At 41.6% G+C, this 22,130-nt stretch overlaps 1 protein-coding gene across 1 annotated transcript in view; it reads left to right on the top strand.

The window, feature by feature from the left end:
• Positions 1-22,130, top strand: part of rps6ka1 (ribosomal protein S6 kinase a, polypeptide 1) — a 39,443-nt gene continuing 17,313 nt past the window's right edge. The window contains exons 1-2 of the mRNA XM_028396226.1: positions 1-692; positions 7,082-7,126. Of these exons, the coding sequence (XP_028252027.1) occupies positions 630-692; positions 7,082-7,126 (108 nt within the window). The 5' untranslated portion in view covers positions 1-629. The remainder of the gene's footprint in view (positions 693-7,081; positions 7,127-22,130) is intronic.

Here is a 22,130-nt window from a genome sequence, read left to right as displayed (position 1 = left end):
ACAGCACACACACTGCTGGGAAGCTGGCGGACACCGGGAAGTCTCTCTCTCTCTCTCTCTCCCCCCCCTCCCCCCCTTTTTCAGACCGGGAGAAATCACAGGTTCACGGGGAGGAAGACGTTAAGATCTGCTAGTGCGTCGGTTGCAAAGACAGCGGGGACTCCGTTTAATTCCTTTAGGTGGTATTAGACTCCTGCACGGGGCTTATTAGAGGAGCTTGGATCACACACACACACACACACACACACTGTTGGCTACAACGCTCCTCTCTCCGGCTTGTCAAACACCCCCCACCACCACCACCACCACCTTTCAAATCCTGAGGAGCCACCGCGCTTACCTGGGAGGACGCCGTCGCTGTTTACGCCGGTTTTTCGCCTGGATTATTACTTTCAACAATTACGCACAAGTGGCCAAACGACGCCGAAGTCAAGAATCGAGGGATTACTATTGTTTCCGAAGCTGTGGCTTCTGCATGCGAGTCTGATCAGTCAGTGCTGATAAAAATCTGCTCTGACTGGACTTGGGACTGGAGGACTTGAGGAGCTTTTTCACAGACCTGCACTACTTGACAAGAGCGGCACCGACACATTTGGGGAGACAAAAAAAAAAAAAAAATCGTGTGAAAAATGCCTCTTGCTCAGATCGCCGAGCCATGGCCCACCATGGAACTGGTGCAGCTGGAAACAGAGGTAATAAGATATTAGAATAGCAACACAAAACATCCGCATTCCAGGTGCTCTCTACTTTCCAAGTGATTAAAGATTGCATTAACCCAATGACGCGATTTGGTGGTGGCAGCAGCAGCAGCAGCAGCATGCCTGCAACTGAACTGAAACATCACTAATAAATGTATGTCCTGTAAAGGGACTGTGCGTTTTAAACTCTAAATAGTATGTCTTATTTCCCAGCAGACATGTCAGGGGAAACGATCCATTCACTTGCTTTGGCCCCCACAAATGTAAAATATTAGATAAGACTCAGCTGACAGGCTCCACCATCACTCTGTCACTGGTTTCACCTGTTAAGTGCTTTCTATGGTCTCTCTCACAGAGCTGCACATGGAGACCTTTTGAATTTATAACCCAACAGAATAAGTTTCTGATGTAGTATTTCATACAGTATTCTACCAAAGTACATATCTATATATTGTTTTTTTTTTTCCCCATAATGCACTTCAGTTCTTCTAGAATTGTGAAAGAAATGCAATTTCCCCATTGTGGGACTAATAAAGGTTTCTTAATCTTAATCTTAATCTTAATCTTAAAAAAAAATTGTAAGTGGCAACATTATTCCTGAACACCTTTGAGCTGCCTCCTTAAATAAGCTGGTTGCTGTTTTCATGAATATTCAACTACCACATTATGATGATGAGCAGAAGCAACTAGTGGCACAGGATGGAGGTTGCTGCACAACACTTTATTGGACTGGTTTTGCAGTGCAGCACTTTAGCAGTGTGTCTCTTTTGAATTAGCAGGTGAGGCAGGCGATGTGATACCCTTGTTCCCTGTGTGTGTGTCTGATCTCGCTAATGAATAGCTCTGAGCGCAATATTAAACAGTGTCCTCAATCAGCTTTGAGAGAGATCAGAAATGAGGTGCGATTTTTTTTTTCTGTCTCTCTCAGCCAGGATAATCAGTCTGATTTGAAAGAAAATTTTCCAAAATCAAATTAAACTTAAGCCCTGGTTTATAAGGATGGGTCGAGGGCTTGATCATCCATTTCACAGTTGTATGAGTTCATTTTGAAGGGCTGCGTGATGAATGAAAAACCTGAATGTATTTGTGGGGAAAAAAAAGAAACTGATGCCTATTTAAAAAAAACAAAAAAAACAAACAAATAATCATACTGTCATAGTTTGTTCAGCACACTCCACTATTTACAGTATTCTGCAGCATGTGAGCTGGCCGAGTAGCATATCACAGCTGAACAGATGGCAGTGCGGAGACTGTGAAGAGTGCTAAGTTTAATGCTGTGAAAATACCCTCCCTTTCTCTAATAATCGCATCCCTGTGCACTAAATGTGTACGATGAAACCTAATATGCATATGTTAAATATCAGCCTATATGTTGCATTTTTTTTTCCTTGGACCCCTGAAATCCAGCATCTCATAATAATTCATTTGATCACACAAGTCGCTGCCAGTTAGAATGGGAACTTTGCCATTTATCTCTGTCACCAGCCTACCAGCCAGCTGCACACTTTGGTTCCCGATGGTAGCGAGAGAGACGGCTACAGGGCTCGTACTGATTGAGCATAAAGAGTGGGGGCCATGCCAGAGAACATGTTGGGGGTGAGTGAGTGAACAGGGAGGCACAGCCGCGGGAGTCATGTGGACAGATGGGACAGGCAGACAGACGTACTTTTCGGATGGTTGAGGAGTGTAGAAAATTACAAGATAAAAGCCCACCTCGAATACTGAGAACTACCATCTCTATGCAGCAGAGGATGATGTGCTACAGTGCATCAGCTGATGAAAGGTCTTTGTGCCAGTGTTTGGAAGCCAAGAAGTTGTCATGAATGGAAAAAAAAGTGCCTTTTGTGTTTGATGCTGCAGCAAAGCAACAATACAGAAAATGGGTTTTAACCCTTCAGCCATATCTGTCATGAATGAACTTCCCCTCATTGAATCATCTCTGATAAAGGAATTGAGCAAATTTTCTGTCCTAGCTGAGTCACCACCACCTGCATGTGTTTAATTCAGGTTCTCCAAATGTTCTGGCTCATCAGTATGTAGTTAATGCAGATTCCCAGTATTGGATTTGAGGTACAGTGAGCTGTTCTAGTCCAGTAGACATTTGGTCAGTTTTAAGTAAACATCTCCTCGCTGTCCTGTGTGTGATTTGATTTCTTTTATTTGACAGACTCATGTCCATAACCCCTCAAGACAGAACAAAAAAAAAGAGTAGAATAGTAATAGAATTGGTGTGATGGCTCCATCCTCCAGTGCTGTGAAATGAAGCCATACACCAAAAGCTGCAGTTTTGTCTCGCGGCCACTTGAAGCCAAATGTTACAAATGTGTAGATCTCCATATTAATATTAATCCCAAATTAACAGCAGAAGATGTCTTCCATACACAGCGTATACAGATGGACGACAGGGGTCCATCTTCATCCATTTGACAAAAGTGAGGCCACAATATCTTGTGTCATCTTGGAACTAGAGTCGCAGTAGAGGTTTAAGGTGCAGCCATGTGGTCACTGTCTTTATATACAGTCTATAATGTTCACAGGTACAAACCTCAGCTTTTCTTTAGGTTTTCATCTTGCCTGATTTAAATTGTGTTAAAGATATGCATATGAAATCTTGTGATAGATTGGAGTTGTTGCAGGCCCCACCCGCTTCGGCTCTTTGCCCATTTTTCGCAGTGGCCAAGGCAGGATGTAGGCAGATTAAGGAAGATGGCGGCACCCTGTGACACTAAAATCTTCTAAGATTAAGATTAAGATTAAGAAAACCTTTATTTGTCCTACAATGGGGAACTTCCTCAGTGACATTATGTGTTCTTTATACACAGTCTTTTCTGCATGTCACCTTTAGCAGCAGTTTGCTATCCCACTGCTTTTTGCTAGTGCTTGTTGCAGTGCTAGTTTCTTTGTTTGTTCTGTTGTTTCCTTGGCAACGTGCACTTAGGAATTTGGAGGTGTCAAAAGAACCTCTTGAAGGAGAGAGGGTGTGTTTGTTGGGCTGATGGAATGGCTTGCTCGACCTTTCACATCACTTCTCACACTGCCTTCACATTTGTACCTCCACTAACTTTCCTATTTAAATTCAGCTGTGAGGGCAGATCCGTACTTGTATCTGCTTAGTGAGACAAGACGCAGGAAAATAAAAAGTAAAAGTGTACACCTTTGGACTTTTACATGTCAGGACTTAGAGCAGGATTGCACAAAGACACCAAAGGGAACAAAAAGACCTGCCCAAATACGGTTAACAAACGGAATGTGTGCTTGTGTGTGTGTGTGTTTTACTCGCCAGGCGTGGTCACCAGCGCACAATCGCACACTTGTTGTGAGTATGTGTGCCTGCGTGTGCTCGTATGGCTTAGCTGCAACTAATCTGGGTGTGACCTATTGAACACCTGAGCAGAGCAATGTGAGGAGGAGGAAGAAGAAGAAGAAGAAGAAGAAGGCAGGGTGGGCATGTGATAACACAACCCGCTGCTCAAAAGGTGCACTAAGAAGGTTTTTTCTCAGTTTTGAAGGTTTTGTCTAGAATGCCATGGTTTCTAACACACACACTGTAGAAGACAAATACAACTAGTTTTTGTTCTTTTTATGGCATTGACCAGGAACTGTCAATGCACTTTGTCCAATCAGATTATGGGAAAATCTGTCCGAGTCACAAACAGTTGTATTTCTTAGTTGCCTAGTTACAGGGCCGAGCTCCTTTAATCACACTGTTAAAACATTGATTCATTTATCAAACACACAAAAGCACCTTGAGATAGTTTACTTTTGCCCGCTAACAGAAAGGTTCCTGAGAGTAGCTCAGCCTCAGTAAACATGTATTTTCTGTGTGTGTTTGCATTTTTTTTTTAAAAGAAAGCACATCGTTCTCTTTTTATTTGGAACTTATGCTCGTTTAATAACGTATTTGACTTTGAGCATATTTATGAGGCTGTTTGTATGTGTGTGCGTGCATGCCTGCGCTCTTATTGAGGAAGCCCAGAGGAGGGAAAGCACCATTAACTGGGCTACTTGGATCAGCCATGCAGAGCTAATGAGGTTGAAATGTGTTGAGCAGCAATGTCAGGAAGACAATACTGACCACACACACCCACACACACACATAAAGTCACTACACACTTAGGATTTCCCACCACTGGATTTGCAGCCTCTAAACTAAAGGGAGGAATGAAATGAAAGGGTCAGAGTGTTGAGAGTGAGATTATATTAAATTTGTCTGTCGCCTGTCTCACACTGTGCTTTCTCTTCATTTTCCCTTCAGATGGTCACATCTTAAGCACTTCTGTGCCTGACTTCAAACTAGCACCTCGGCACTAAATTGCTTCCATTTCTCCAATTCCTCCCATGTCGCCTTACATTACAGCTTTTATAACTTTTATGACTGGCAAAGTTTGGGTAAATTGATTTGCCTTCATTGGGAAAATGATTAAAGTCCAACTTGATGAACTGCTGCTCTGTAAAAATGCCCGCAGTCTTGCTGCCATTCAGTTTTATAGCTGTTGCTGGTTGTTAAAGTTGAAGCAAGGAAAAAAAGCATGTACAGTACGTCTGGTTGGCAAACAGTCCCGCAGCACAGCGGAGAATATACTGAGTGGTATTACAGCAACAGGAAACTAGATCCACAGTCTGTGTTCTTGCTGTTCAGTACACAAAAGCGTAGCTGCTGTTGCTGCCTTGTGCCTCCTTCAGTGTCTCGACACTCTTGTGTTTGGTTGTTAAGGCCACTGCCTGTCATTGTGTTGACTGCCTGTTTTATTTTGTGCGGTCTAAGGGAAGAGGAAGAGGGCAAGGAGGGAAGTGTACAACCTCAGGGTCGCCTCTGCAATGGATAAACAAAGAAAGAAGCGGAAAGGAGGCAGGATGGTGCTTTTGGGTTGTTTGGGAGGATTCGGTTATGATTATCTGTGAGTGTGCAGTGTGTACTGTTCATTATAGCCTTAACGCAGGAGGTGTTTTTTCACTGAAGGAACTTGGGGCAGGCTTGTTTACAGGAACGGTTCCCCCAGGCCCCATAGTTTGTCTGGGCTGCTAGGAAGGAGAACTCTGTTCCCCCCCTGAAGTAATCCTGAAGGAGGTCTGGTGTAGAAAAAAAATTTGCACCATTTGCACTTAATAAAATTGCATTATGGGAAGTGTAGGATGTAGTATAATTTAAGATTAAGATAAGGATTTACTTTATTAATCCCATAGGGAAATTAGGTTTTAGTAGCAGCATATCAAATAACAATAAATACAATATACACAAGCAAAAACTCTTATATACACATACACGCACATGGCAGCAACAGAGAAAAAGAATATATACATACACACACATAGAAGCGGATCAAAGAGAAGATAAATACGCAGTTAATGTAACTGAGAAGTTTAACTGAGTTCTATTTGATTTATCGAGCTTTGTGTACCACCTGAGTATATGGACTTGAATTAACAAGCAACTATAATTGCTGTTGGCATAGCAACTGTGAACCTCCATACAGCTGACTGTTTGGCTTGTTGCATGTTGTTGTGATGTTGTTGTCATGTCCGATATGCTGCACGTGCTGCTGCATAGCATGTGTTAGAAACATAGAATTTAAGATAATAGAACAGCCCCCTTATCTCTTGCATGATCTACCAATTTAGACTATATTATCAGGGCATCACTACGTGTAGTACTACATTGCTGAGGCACTACTTTAACATGACTCAAAGTCAGGCACCAACCCAAACACTAAATAAAGCTTGATCACTAGTTCTAATGCCTCTGCATATAATGGTGTGTGATAATAATTCATAATTTACACACAATAAATAATTAATGGTTATGATGGATCCACTTACCTTAGACCTCAGACCTGTTCCCACCACTGAACTTCTGAATGCCATGATCCAGTTTGACGGTTCGCCTTATTTGTGTCGCGTGTGTGCAGCTGTCTGGCAGGTGATGATAATTAGACCTGACATTACACTGACCCCAGCTTTTTCAAACATTACATGACAGGTGACACCAGGTGTTCTGCTATTGTGTGCAACCGAGCGAGATGCGCATCTAATCTGAGTGATATCCCACCGCATGTTTAAAAGTTAGCTGGATGAGCACCATGTTGATTTCCACAATAGCCAACGGCAAGGAATTGTTTTCCAAATAACAATGATTACCCTTTTCAACAAGACTTACCTACTGGGGAATGGACAAAGGATGTGCATTTGCGTGTCAGCCTTAGATTATTAGGTTTGCCAGCGGAGGAGCAAAGTGCTGGATACAGTGGACTGCTGCCGCCCACGCAGTCTTGCAAATATTCTTGTATCTCTCTTTCTTTCTTCCTCCTTTGCACACACAGAACCACACGTGATGCGTGCACTGTCTCACACACACTGACTGTTTATCGCATCTGTTTTCTTGACAGAATGGGCAGAGCACTACTGAGGACGGAGTCACAACTGCTGTCAAGGTACGTGGAACAATTGACACCTCAGCAAACACAACTACAAACTCAGTATTTGTGCAGCTTGACCTGCAGTTAGACTTGGACGCAAGTCCTGCGTAGAATTCTTCTGTCAGTGCTTTTCTATGAAGGCGAGCAGCAGAAGGCGACTTTCATCAAAGGGCAAATTCTCAAGTGAATCTTTCATTTTTGAGCCATTTTCTCTGGGGGGGAAAAAAAAATCAAGCCCTTGTGCTCTTTCTATGTGCCAGACACTCACAAAAGTGTGACTGTTGATTTATTCATCTAACAATTGCACTGACAGCCTTCCTGGCTGGAGTTTAGAGTGTTGAATACAGTCTGAGCGAGGTTGGTTGATCGAGCTGTCCGGTCACTGTGCGTCTGCTCCGGCAGAACAGTGAGTGTCCCTGTTTGGCCTGCTTTTACATGCTAACCCATCATACAGACACACACACACACACACTCTTCCCCGCACATACAGAAATGCACTGAAATCACTTAGTCAGCCCTTTCTGCCTCCTGGTTGGCCTCTTGCGCTTCATTGTCCAGCCCTGAAACGTGATCCTGTTTCCTCCTGTGTGCACTAAAGCTCTCCAGTCATGTAACAGAGGACAAGGAAGTGTTCCTTTTTTTTATTATTCTGGCTATTCTGGCCTCGTTCTCAAGGGAGAAGAGGCACTAAAAGAGCACATCGTCTTTTCTTTCAGTTCAGAACAATGTGCTGTGACTGAAGGAGAGTGACTACAGGGAAAAAGAAGGGTTTTTAGCTGAAGGCTCGCTGGTCAAAGCCATTAATGTCTGATGGCAAAAAGACACAAGCTTCTTATATAAATATTATACAGTATTTATGATATCACAAGGTTTATTTTAACAAATCACATGTTCCACCTTTCTAGTTGTGAAATCTGTCTTCTCTTTTCCAGCACCTGCAGGTGTGTGTTATTTAATATCTCACCAAACAGTGTATGTTGTGTAACATCACCGCTGGGTAATAGAAGCAAGTGGCAGGTTGTGTGGTTTAAAAAAAAAAAAAGGGCTAAAAGCTGCACTTCCATGACCACTTCAGTCTTGTTCCTCTTATACCTTTATGTTAAAATCAGTCCGGTACAACAGGGTCTTCTTATCTATCATTTGTCTGATCATGGCACCTGTGCTAAGGTGCACAAACAGCTCTTCAGGAAGCCTGTGGAGGCCTTTTATCTTGTATGAACAGCCCATACTAGTTTCTACTTAAAGTCACAGAGACAGCAGACATGTAGCATTGCATGCTGAGATCATATCTAGGCCTGAAAAGCAATATCAGCACACCACACTGCAACTTGATTCATGTTTATGAAAGCTAGAAATTGCTGTGTCACTAAACAACTTAACAGGCTGCCATGACGGAACTGACATACTGCAGCTAATAATAGAAATCCTGAAAATAAAACTGGATTTGGTCATATTGGTTCTGATTCAGTATGTTGGATTGGTCTATCCCTGATCATATAATGACAATGTGACTGTGCTAATAGTTGAATTGATTATAACCCAGCCCTTGGCAGAGCTGGGTTGATGTGCATTACATGTTATAATGTGCTAATTGATTGGGGAATATTCCAGTAATCTGATCATTTTTTACGTAATCCTTTTAATTAGGGTTAGTCTTCCTAACAGCCTGCTGCCATTCCACAGTAGTGGTTGTTAATGTTACTCTGTTGAGATATCAATATGGATTTAAATATATCTCTATGGTTGGAGGTGCACACGTTCCCAGACAGCTGTGGCACCACGCAGGCAGGGCAGCTGTAACCCGGCGCTGCATCGATCGATACTTAGCCGCTGTTTAAATGCTGGGAATCTGATAATGGCTGCTGTTATCTACTCTAGCCATGGGAGTTATCTGGCTCCAGTAGGCCTAAATAGGAGAGGAGGGGGAGGGAGAGGGGTTAGAGGTAAAGGTGGAAAAAAAGAGGAGACTTTTGTGTGTAGATTTGGAGGTGGTTAGGAGAGGTCAGTCCCAGGGGAAACAACCGCAGCGCTAATGAGACACCTCCTAGCTCCTCTCTTTCATGGTGCAAAAAGCTGAGGAATACACACCTTAGCATATTCCTTGACAGGCAGTGTGATTGTTGTCACTCCTGTGCTCCTTTAAGTGCATTAAGAAACGCTGGCGGCCCACCATTTTCACCCTTTTTAAGCTCATTATTTGTCTTTTTTTTTTTTGCAAAATCTGAGAGACTCTAAAAGTACTTCTCATTATGGACTGAGTACAAATCTCTGCAAGGTGTATTGAAGGGATGATCAGACAGCAGTGCACAGTCACCTGAGAGGGTACTCAACTGATCCGTCTCATCGCATCGGGGATGATATTACCCGGCAATTTACTCCCTGGCAGTAAGCCAGTGTTTCTGTGATCTGCTTGAACACAAGCAAGGCTTTTGGCCTGTTTCTAGCAGCAGTTCACGTCGACTTCATTGCCCTTGAGAGCGCCTGGCAGAGAAAAGAGGATCTGTTCAAAAAGCAGAAACAATAACTTTGAGAATCCCGGCCTCAAAATGGCAGAACAAAATTTGGAATAACACTCTTTACGTGGCGAGACGGTCGACTGACTACCACATAAGTTCGAAGAAAGTGAGAATGAGGCCTTGTTCAGAGTGCCAGACCGGTTTAACATACCCACGTTGTGTCCAGATTGATTTTTAGAAAGTCTGGTGAAATAGCAAATCAGATCTGAAGCACTGATGTGGATTGAAATTCAATTCCAATCTCATTTCTATAGATGCACATCAGTCAAGACTGTCATATCAGATGTCTTTTGTGTGCCTCCCTATGGGCCTAGATACAGCTAAAATAAATGGCCTGATGGGGAACCTCTTCTTCTATAAAGGCGACAAACAGTTGGGAAGGCACATCATCAGCACAGCGATTGACACCTACGTACATCTTTGCCTCAGCAACCCACATTAAAGTATGGTAATGTCCATGATAAAGATAAAAAAAATCCTCCCAATTGGCAAATGTCTTTTAAGGCATGGAGTCAGAGTGGTCTAACAAAGTCAAACCATTCCTAGTTAACAGCACAGGGTCACAGTGAAAGAGTTAAACTACCCCTTTTCAGAGCTTTTGAGGTCAAGTGTCCCAATATTTCTGTGTGAAATTGAAAATTAATGACCCACTGCAAACTGTAATGCATCATTGTTCACTCCCATCAATGAGGAAACACTTCAAAGAAGGACACCTTTTTACATGGACGGATGAAAGGACTCCTTTCTAATTGTGTGGCTGTATAAATGGAATTGACTCATTTTTTTTTTCAGTGAACACCTTTTTGTCTGAAAAATCCATATCTGCTTTATCAGAGAATGTGTGGGTGTGTTTTGATTGACAAAGGCCTGGCAGTGTCAACACCCAGCCCACAAATCTACATTAGAAAATCGGTTATAGTTGCAGTATATCTTAAAGGTAGGGTAGGGGATTTTGAAAACTCAGTGAGAGTCAGCCAAATTTCGGAAGTAAACACACGCCCCTTTCTCTCGGAGCTCACCCCGAAGCCACGCCTCCCAACCAGTCACATGGACGCGCATTACCTGAAGACTTGCTGCGGTCTGTGACTTCGGCCATCATGCACGTACCTCTCTGGTGCGCGCAGAGCAGGAAGAGAGTGACAACCAGCCAATACTCCGCGCAGGGTCGGTTGATAAACACTGGCCCTCCTTTTAAGGCCTTGTTACCACAGATTACAACATTAAATATTTGTCTGACCTCAGCAAAAGCAAGTGGGGCTAATAATAATTGGATAATTCATGATTTTACTGTGCTCTGTAAATGGGAGGACACATTTGAGAGAACACAGCTATTGTTCTAGGCATAAAAAAGAAGGGGAGCGCAGGGCAGCCATTGGAACTGTGCCGTTATTAATTATAAGCTGAAGGAAGATGAGAGAAAACTTGGCAGAAAAACAGAAAGAAAGCTACATGCACAAACACAGCAAAGGAGGAGATAAATGAAACGATGCCCCTGGATTGTCCAGAGTGGGACTTTTGACTCAGCATCATGACGGATGAGTGGAGTCGTGTTTGGTTAAAACTTGACTGATTAGTCAGTTAGATAATGATTAATAGGAATATGTATTGCACTTTATGAAATTGAGTATTATGCAACATTTACTATGCGGTTTTGCCTCTTGTGTGGTTGTGCACTTACAATGATTCCCACTTGTATGAACTCCCACCTACTGAGCCTGAGGGCAGCAATCACAAAGAGGTAGTGCCTTTTCCATTGGTGTCAGTGACTTTTTTTGCTGGTCCCTAATGCAGATAATGGCTTTTTACAGCAGCTAGGTGCTGAGCGAGTGCTATTTGTGCCTCAGTGGCCGGGTGACATGAGGGCACAGCGAAGCGAAGCGGCGAGAGAGAGAGAGAGAGAGAGAGACGGGGGAATTGTCAAGAGTGGAATTGTCAATGGCGGACTGCAGGAGTGGAGCTCAGGGAGGAGGTGAAACAGCAGGCCGCACCTCAGTTGTGGATGCAATTATGGTCGACACAGTTCGGAACAAAAAAAGGAGGAAGTGAATGAATACTTCAGCAGTTGACACTCTTGGGGAAGATGTGTGTAACGTACACTGTTTGTGTTGTAATACCTGTGGCTAATCTGCTTATACCCTCACATGCAGTTCATCTTTGCCTTTAATCAGAAGATTGTCTCAGCACAGCGATGGTGTTGAACGTTCCCAAGACTGATTAAACATTTAGCAGTGGCTAGAGTGTGTAGGCTGGGATTGTAGCTTACATGATGAGCTTTTTGACCTACTGGGCTACTGTTGAGTGATGCGGTGCGGGTTACGAGTCGATGAAATGGGAAAGAGAAGGGCTGTGTAGCCTTGTGGCATGTGTTACTGTAAAGCCTCTGTGTTTGCACATGCATGTTGTAGGCATGGCAACTGCTGCATCTCTCGCTTTCACAAACCTGACCTTGTACTTGATTTATGTAGCTTTGCTTGCCCCTCTACTTACAGGCACTTATCACACACATAGTCTGAAATTTGAATTTACTCTCCCATTCTTCTTCTTTCTGTGTTTTCATGGTGATGATGTGCTGTGCTCATCACTTATATGTATGTCTGTGCGTTATGCTTGGATTTATGTAAGTGGAACACACAAGCTTCTTTGTTATTGTTGAGTAGTTGTGGTTGCTAAGTGACTGCTGGTCACATTAATTAAGAGAATAGAAGATTCTTGTTGAAGTTGGAGACGCTATACTACGAAAGAAACTGAATGAGAGAAAATAATGAAGCTAAACAAAATGTTCACACTGTTGTCTGATAATGTAATACATGATACTAAGACACTATTGCAGAGCAATCTTATGGATTGATAGCATGTTGACACCCTACCACATATTATGGAGAACAAAGAATGTGTTCAGGAATAATGAAGGTACAAATATGGGCAACCCAAGAGTCTACACTGTAGTGGTGGTGCAGTCTTGGATGAGGTGGAGATCGGAGCGCTACGCGAAGAACCATCTGAAAGAAAACAATTACAGAGATAGGAGAAGGGAAGGGAAGGGATCAAATGGAGATGGACCAGAAGAAATAGCCTATATGTTATGAAAGCAGACAGCTAGGAAGGAAGTGATCTTGGTCTATTTTGTTGTACTTTAAACTGTTCTCACTGGTCAGTTAGCATAAAGATTGTAGCATGGCCAGCCATCCTAACTCCTTTTCTTGTTCTATACAAAGAGTTGGTTGGTTTCTGTGGGTTCACATTGGATCTCCAGGGGGAGGTATCACCTGAATAAACGCACATAGATAGACATACAGCCAATCAGAGAAATTAGGCAATGTGACACATTTAACTTGAATGTTTATTAATGTTTAGAATTTTGTTAGGTTTTATTTTTATGCTACTCTCACAATTATACCTTATTTTATATTTCTAACCAGTTTTTTTGAGTATACATGGAGCACCTGGAATGCAAACAATTTCCCCCTGGGATCAATAAAGTATTTCAGACTACTGTCAAACAAAATATCCAAAATGGCGCGCAGTGGAGTAGGTACACCGGTGAATGACTGTTGTCTATTTTGCTATAAAAAAACCTAAAAGCCAACGGTGCTATTAGCAATGCTGCAGATATTTTTGAATGAGGCAAGCAGCGAGTCAGAGCATAAAGACCAATCCCAATTTAGATAAACAGTTCGGATTGGTTCTGAGTGGAACTGGCTGTGAAGGCGAGTTCGACCCAATTCATGAAAAAAAATATGACTGGCCAGCCTATAAATTTTGAAAAAAGGGGATATACAGTTAGAAAAAAAAATGATTTGTTTAAATTCCAAAGATTTTTTCCCCTAACTGTAGTTCCCTTGTCAGAGTATGGATTTATATTTACTCAGTCATACCAGATTGAGGGGAAGTCTCCTCATGCGTGTCTGCTCCCATTTCTTCCTCTGTGTCCGTCTGTTATGGGGGAGCACATTTTCCTTAGTAGACTTACTGCTCCTGTGAGGCCTTTCAACCTGCTAAATTCACTGAACTCTCCTCTGAGCCAGAGGGCATAAAGATAGAGAGAAAGAAAGGGGGGGGGGGACGTGTTTCTACATTCTGAGCTGCTCCACTCTTCCTAGATTGAGATGTTTCCTTTTCTCTTGGCTCGCCTCCCTGCGGGGGCCGTTTGCATTTCACCTCTTGATGAGACGCATCCTATCATTTTAAACTGCTCTACTTACTTCCCTTCCCTTTGGGGTTTTGGTAAATGGGATTTAAAGAACTAGGCGTGTGTATACAGTAGGATGGCTTAGCAGAGGTGTGTGATTGTGCCTCAAGATTTGTTTATATTCACAACAAATCTGAGACTGTCGAAGCTTGCAACATGGAACAAATATGAGTTTATTAAATAACCTGACACTGTCTTCAACCATCTGTTCTGTGTTCTCCTTGTTTCCAAGTACCAATAAATGCCAAAAAGTATTTGCAAACACTTTCTTGATCAAATCATAAGACTTATGATTTCTGTTCACTTTTAAACTTTAAAATATTGTCTAAATTTGTTCCATATTTTTTCAATTTGTACTGGTTTTCAGCTCAGTGGGCTCCTTTTTAAAAGATAATTGATGATAGGATATTGAAGGCCATCCAAGCACTGAGCTTCATAAAGGTTAAACAGATACCATAAAACTTTGTGGAGGAATAGTGATGAGGAGGATGAGGTACGACTTTTAGCTCTAGCTTGTTAGCTTGTTACAGTTAGGTTTATAGTTTTAACAGACAGTGTCTGTTAACATCTCTTAGAAAACCCAACCACCATCTTGAAAGAGAGCGAACAGAGAGAGAAATCTTGCCAGAGGAGTAATGCGTTACGCCGGCATCTGCTTGGCTGCGATCCCCAGTGAGCAGTGGGCCTGTATTAACAAGGTTCGGGCACGCCTTGGAGCTCGACACAGCTAAACACTTCACATTCCACTGCAGGGGTTAGAGGGAGGGGTTATTAATGTGGGAGAAGGGCAAAGAGCGGAGACGTATATGACAGATGTAACACTTCAGGCTAAAATGGAGTTGATGTGCTGTTGTCTAGTCACAGTGCAGCCATACTGTGTGTGTGTGTGTGTGTGTACTGAAATCAGTTGAACTTGAAGCAATTTGCATGTGTTTATTCTTCCTGTTGCCAGATAAAGCGTTACGTCTTGCAGCTGTTTTGTTGTTTACTGCCAGCTGTTGGTGGGTAAATCCATATGTGTGTGTGTGTGTGTGTGTGTGTTCTCATACAGCTGTCTTTAAAAGACCAGTTTGAGTGTTAGACTGTTGAAGTGAGGACATTTTGGCCAGGCCAGGGTCAGGTCAGGGTCAGAGGAAATGGTATGCATTGTGTCAATGAGTGTCCTCACAAAGATAGCTGTACAACATTGTGTTTGTGTGTGTGTGTGGCCAACATTATTTTTGGTTGACCAGGATGCAGCAGTCTGGGACATAAAAACGTCCAGTTGTATATTTTAATAGTGGAAATTGCTGATGGCATCAGCTTAGAGGTGACATTGGTTGTGCCTATCACAGATGTGACTTGTGTGCACACACACACACACACACACACACACTTACACAGCCTGTGCAGGGTGAGAGCTCCAGGGGTTGTGTTTTTATAGCCGTTTTACTGACATCCCTGTCATTATATCATTTGGAGGCCTAATTGCATTGTCTGGGATCAGACTTTGTGACTTTAGGAGGTAGCCTCCAGCACACACGCACACAGATACAGAAAAAGCAGTAGTATATTAATAATTAATCATTTGTGTCTGTTTCTGTTGGATTGCTCATCTTTTCTCGCCACCTTGATGTGTAATATTCTACCGTCTTCCCGCTCAAACATGACTCAGAGAGTTAATAAGCCTCCAGTGTATGATTATGTGCTGGCTTCAGAGTTGACAGAGCTTATCGCTCTTTGCAGTCTTGCTATGACCTGTGGTTTCTGTCTGTTCCTTAGTGACCAAGTAAAGCAAGTGTATTATGTATTGGGCGGTATCAAAAGTTTCCTTAGTGTGGGGATACACAGTGTTCACATGGCACCCGTAGGCTACGCTTCTGTTACACGCAGGCATGCGTCAGTTAGCCTGTGTCGCCCACTTCGACAATTAACCACAGCGCACAATCAATTACGCCTGACATTACACATACATGCCGGAAAAACCACCAGCTGATTAGCTCCAATGTCACTTGAAGGCACAGGTGTGTTGAGGTCACATCAGGCTGCATTAGAAGGAGAAAATGTCCTCAGAGAGGCCAAAGACATAAGAAATAACTGGAAGACGGTAATATTGCTACATTATAATGTTGCTTTTAAACTGCTTTTAGGACAGAGATTGCGTTCGGATTGATGGATCTCATACTCGCGCTCTGTTTCTGCCTTCAGCCAGAAAATCAGCAGTGTCCCAGAAGACTTATGCTCTCCATCATCTTTTCTTTTTGGCAAGAGCTTAAACTAAGCAGCCGGTATTTTATAACTCACTTTGCTGCATGATGAGTCGTGATAACTTTATTTACTGGCTGGCATTGGACTGCACACATATCAAGGCAACACACACACACACACATACAGCAGAGTAAAAAAAAGAAGTCCTCCTGTTTCATTCATCACACTTAATCAGCTGTTGATTTGGGAGGCATGTTTTTGTGCTGTATTATTATGTGACGTTTGTACTCCCCACTCACTCGGCTTCACTTCTAGCAACATCCATTAATTGGGCCAGCTGTCTTCTTTGCTCTCGCAGGACAGAATGTGAACACATAGAAATGCTAATTAATGGTGTTGTCTCTAATAAAAATAAGTGTGGATGTTAATGCAGCTCATGCTGTGATTGGGGGGGAAAAAAGTGCTTTAAACAATGCTCATCTGGAGAGGTGCCTGATGACTTAGTTTAGTGATTTGTGTCTATTTTTAACATTTTATTTATTTATTTATTTATTTATACCTTTTTATACAAGGTGGCTTTTGTTATACCTGTGACAAAACCAGCATGGAATCTAAATGTTCGTCTCGAGGGAATCTGTGATCTGCTGTCAATCGCTAATCGCTAATCGATCGCATTCATTTCAAGACGCAGTCCTGCTCTTGAAACAGATTAAGATTGTTGTTGTTTTACACTCGTATTCTGCAACTGTCTTTACTGCATGAACAAGCCACATCCTGAAAGCTGATCTGTAAATTTGATAATGAGATGAGCGTCAATAATAACTCGAGGCTCTGAGAGGCAGAGCGAGGGTTTCTCTTGCAAAACAAGTGACCTTTATGAGAGAGAGGGTGTTGAATAAGGCTGGATTATGGAATAAAAATCCAAGGATTATTAAGTCAGATGGTACGTTTATCTTTAAATATTTCATTTTAATACAATGTGATTTATGTATTAGAATGAATTATTTATTACATTTTTGTGCAGTACAGCCTAAACATCTATTGGCAATACGTATTATACATAAACAGCATGAAGCACAGTTTTATAGTAGTTTTGACCTTACTGATTCCTTTTTTTACCTCTTTTGTCTGTCACTCTTTAGGTTTAAGGCTAATTAATTAGCTTTAACGGGCAGTTCAGACAAAAGTTAATATTTTACTATGTTACACTGATTTGAAGTCTAGATCTCTGCCCTTTGTGCACTTTGTGATAGAGTTCTGCAGTTGTGCAAGTACTTAAATAAAATGCACATCTTGTGTGTTTTTTATTGTTTTTTTAGGGAGATATTTATTTAATTTTATTCTATTTTTTTTGTTTATTCATGTATGCATGGTTAATTGAGTCAGGACTTGGGCAGCAACATTACTGTTGAGTCAAGTTGCCATATAGATTTATTGTTTTTGAGAAAAAGAAGAAATCTCCCTCTGAACCTTGCACCAAAACATTCTCGAACCATTAATAACATTGCATACGATGTAAAATAATGAATCCTGGGTGAATTTGCTCTTAACAAAAAGTTTTTGCTATTTTCTTGCCTACCATAGACATGCACTATAAATGAACTCACACAACCACCGAGGGCACATAGAGTGCAGTGTAGATTTGAAGTGTTATGAAGCTATTGGGTGTCGACGCATGTCCTGAATATGTCTGCTTTTTTTTTTTTTTTACGCTGCTTTCTCCCTTTTTGCCTCTGACATCCTACGCCATGATGGGTTTTTGTGTGTGTGTGTGTCAGTTTAAAAAGGCAGCAAGGTCTGCCTTATTTAATTACACTTGAACAACCAGACCCCTTGCATTGGTGTTTGATCGTGCGATACAAATCACGGCGATAATGACAATAATGATAATGCATGGTAAACGGCCTCTGGAGTCTGTCAAAGTGGCTCTGTGAGTCTGGTTTAGCGGCAGATCTCTGGATGATGACTGGAAGGGAACCCTGATGACGCACACACATACGCACATGGACACACACACACACACAGCCCTCTAAAATGAGAAAATGCACTGATGCTTGAAGATGCCCTCTTTCTTGGCCTTCCTCATCATTTTGCTCCGTACATTCCAGTACATCATCCTCTTCTCCACTTCCTATCTTCCATCACTTCTCCTCAGCCCTCCTCTCCAATTCATCATTATGTCGTGTAGTCCCGATAAAGCCCAACTATTTAACGATTTGTTAAGCAGGTGCCCTTGACTGTTCTGCTCTGTTTAATCCTGCTCTCTTTTGTTCTTGCAAAGTTTCTTCGTCAAACTTCCTCTCTTTTCTGTGAGGTCAGTCACTAAAAAAGCAAGGACTCACTCAAATCTGAGGTCGGCTGGAAGCCTTTTTTGTGTGATTGTGAATGAAACAAGGTCACGCAAAGGGATTAAAAGGCAAATCGATAGCTTTTTAGTGACTAGTCGGAGCCTTGTTTGGTTCATCTGTTATGTATAAACAACTCTGTTCCTTTTCCTACGTGTCAAGTTAGTCGGTTAACAAGAGCGTCAGTCTCATTATGCAAGCTGGACTTTGCGCTGACACACACACAATCTTGGGTGCAGTAAAAAAAAAATATATTATCAAGGCTTATCTGCATGCACACGCAGACAAAATGCACACACACCATCGTCCACATCTTATCGAGTGTGAGTCATAGAGTTTCTGTGTTTATGCGGCAGGTTAATTGAGCCTCTCCAGAAAATTTTAACACAAATTAAAATGTCTCCTTATTCTTTGAAGTGCCTCTGCAGACCCAGGAGGGATATGTGTGTGTGTGTGTGCATTTTAATGTATGTGCAGTAGTGCTGGGCGGAAGTAAATCAGCAATTATTAGTGATGCTTCTGCACAGTTTGTTGTGCGGTTTAAGTGAAGCGTCATCAGTAGAAACTGATGTTGATGGCTGTAGCAGTTTAGCTGGTGGACACACACACACACATGGTTTAGTAGATGTGGTTTGTAGCCCAATTACCCAGCCTTCCTTTGTCCTAGAAAGGGGCTCTAAATCATAAGATTCTATTATACACAACATAACCTCTGTTCCTCACAGCCCGTTCTTGCTCATCAGCTCTATAGCTGCGGCCCGAGCTCTCCGTTTCCACGGGACACTGTGTTAAAACTTCTTTTTCTCTTCATCAAGAGCTTTCTGGAACATGTCTTAGGATTAATTTTGCTACAAGCAAAGAGGTTTATATAAGTAAATATATTTAAGTTATTTTTTTTGGTTTGGTTTATAGTTTCTGCCCTGAGCTCAGTTTTCCACAAGATCTGAATTCATAGTGACATCATCCAACGCTGTCCGACGTTATAACAATAAGTATAAGCGGTGATGCCAAACATAAGCCCTGTTAATGCAGGATTAGATTGGGACCTCTAGTGATTAAAACATTACGCCAGCCTGTGTTCTCTGTGGTGCATTTACACAGGATAAACAATGTCTATGTTTTACTTACTGAGGCAACATAGTCATTAGGTTACATAACAGATAGCAGCCTTATAATAACTGTTGAGCCTCATGAAAGACTGGAAAGTGTCACTCATCCATTCATTCTTCATGATGTGGCTCTTTTAATTAGTAGTATGTCCTTTTTTTAATCATTTAAATCATTTTTTGCATTGATGCTCATGCTGTAACATCTCAATCCTTTATACTTTGTGGTTTGAGCAGTGAAGAGCCAGAGAAAAGGTGCAGAGAAAGTAGAAAAACTTGCTTAAAATTAGACACAGAGATGCTAATTCACATGCTAATACTATCACGTGAGTTTGTTCAAATATGTTAGGGATTTTACTTTTGCACAAGGAAGGGTATAGATTTGATCGGTGGGGACCTAAAATGTTGTCAGAGACCACAGCAGTGTCTTGTATCAGGCTGTAAATTTGGTTCTGCTAGGTAGGGTATAAAGGTGTGTGTGTGGGCAGGTCCTGCAGTTTTTGGCACTTTTGCATTGGTTTCACTTCACTTTCACACTGTAGCTCTTAAGGCTGAAATTTGGTTGTAAACAAGCCAACATTTGAAATGTTTCTTTTGACAATAAAGCTATTTGCACTCAGAGCTGTGTAGCTATACCTGTGTGCTGTGTAGCACGATCTGTAAACAACACTTTCTTTTGTACCCAGCAGTAAGTCTCTCTGACCTGTGGGTAACTTTGCAGAGGGTGTATTTTAACCCAAACCTAAATCAAGTTGTAGTCTTTCCTTAAAGGTAGGGTAGGAGATTTTGAAAACTCAGTGAGAGTCAGCCAGATTTTGAAAGTAAACACACGCCCCTTTCTCTCGGAGCTCACCCCGAAGCCACGCCTCCCAACCAGTCTGTGACTTCGGCCATCATGCACATACCTCTCTGGTGCGCGCAGAGAAGGAAGAGAGTGACAACCAGCCAACTAAACGCACAGGGTCCACCCGGAGGATTGGCTGATGTTTTTAGCATTTTATAGCTTCCACAGATGATTAATTCTTCTTTTAACGCGAAACTGCCGAACTAATTGGTTGCTATCGGATTGTAAAGAGAAGTTACGCTAATTTAACAAAAAGTGCATCAGAATGAAATCTCCTACCCTACCTTAAGCCAAACTAAACTATATTGCTCTATATTATGGTGCCTTATGGTTAGAGGCTGGCTTGTGGATCTTGGTGTAAATACCTAAAAAGCTGCTGAGTCACTGTTCTCGTGTGGGTCCAAATACTCCCCTCCCCCCCCCCCCCCCCCCCCCCGCCAAGGATTTTGACACAGTAGTAGTTGTTTGTTCATCATTCACATATATATGTGTGTGTGTGTGTGTGTGTATGTGTACACTCACACACACACACATAATGGACATAATGGATTGAAAAACTACCACATTTGAACCAGATGTCCATCAGACACATGATCCACCCATCCATCTATTCAACTCATCCCCTCCTCCATCCATTCATGGCTGCTTTTGCCCTAGTTGTCATGGTTACTATGCCCTTAGCGTCGCTAATCCCTGATTGTGACTGCCAGGAGGAAAACACACACACATGTGTATATATATATGTGTGTATATATATGTATATATGTATATATGTATATATGTATATGTATATGTATATATATATATATATATATGTATATATATATATATATATATATATGTATATATGTATATATATATATATATATATATATATATATGTATATGTGTATATATATATATATATATATATATGTATATATATATATATATATATATATATATATATATATATATATATATATATATGTATATATATATATATATGTGTATATATATATATATATATATACACACATGTGTGTATAGATAGATAGATAGATAGATAGATAGATAGATAGATAGATAGATAGATAGATAGAGACAAACATACATAAATCTTTGTGGCTCTGCTCATAGGGGTTTAATTTCTCTCTCTCTCTGTCTCTACACACACACACATATCATTTATATTTAACAATATGTATGCACTCTAACATAGGCAGACTGGTGATTACACAGAGAAGCCCTGACAGTAAGCCCCATAAATCATCCAGTATGTGTACACACTGTGCCATAGTCAGTGTGTTCTGAAAGGTCCTTGATATTGGCATCACAGGCTGCATAGCCACCCTTTAAAGGCCATCATAATATATTACCTCTGGAATAAACTCAGCAGCATGGATGATGTGGAGAGAAAAGGTTTCTGGCATCAGATTGCACGTTGAAGAAGAGTGTGAAGGCACAGAAGTGCTCTATTTGTGAAGATGGAAGTCGGCAAATGTTACCTGAAAGCATCATCTACAATACATATCCTGCGTGTGCATGGCCTTGTCTCTTTTACCACCTCTTGTCTTACAAAGGGGATGCTGGGAGATGGAAACAGAGAACACACAGTTGCCATAGTTTCACGCTTCACCCTCTCAGGGTCGATTAAGGAAAATGTTCCGATCAGTTGCTCTCATCCTTTATAGTTCTCATTAATATGGATATTGATGGTGTTCTCTGCTCTGCCCTTTTTTCTCTCTTGATTTAATAAAACCTCACCTCTATTTTTTTCTCATTTGTTGGTTTATCACTTTTCTTTTCCTCTACATTCTCTTTCTGTCTCTCAGCAAGTTCAGGTGTTACGC

This window comes from Parambassis ranga, chromosome 22, assembly GCF_900634625.1.
Source record: "Parambassis ranga chromosome 22, fParRan2.1, whole genome shotgun sequence".
Lineage (NCBI taxonomy): Eukaryota > Metazoa > Chordata > Actinopteri > Ambassidae > Parambassis > Parambassis ranga.
The sequence above is the reverse complement of the archived record's forward strand: the minus strand, read 5'-3'. Positions and strand labels throughout refer to the sequence as shown.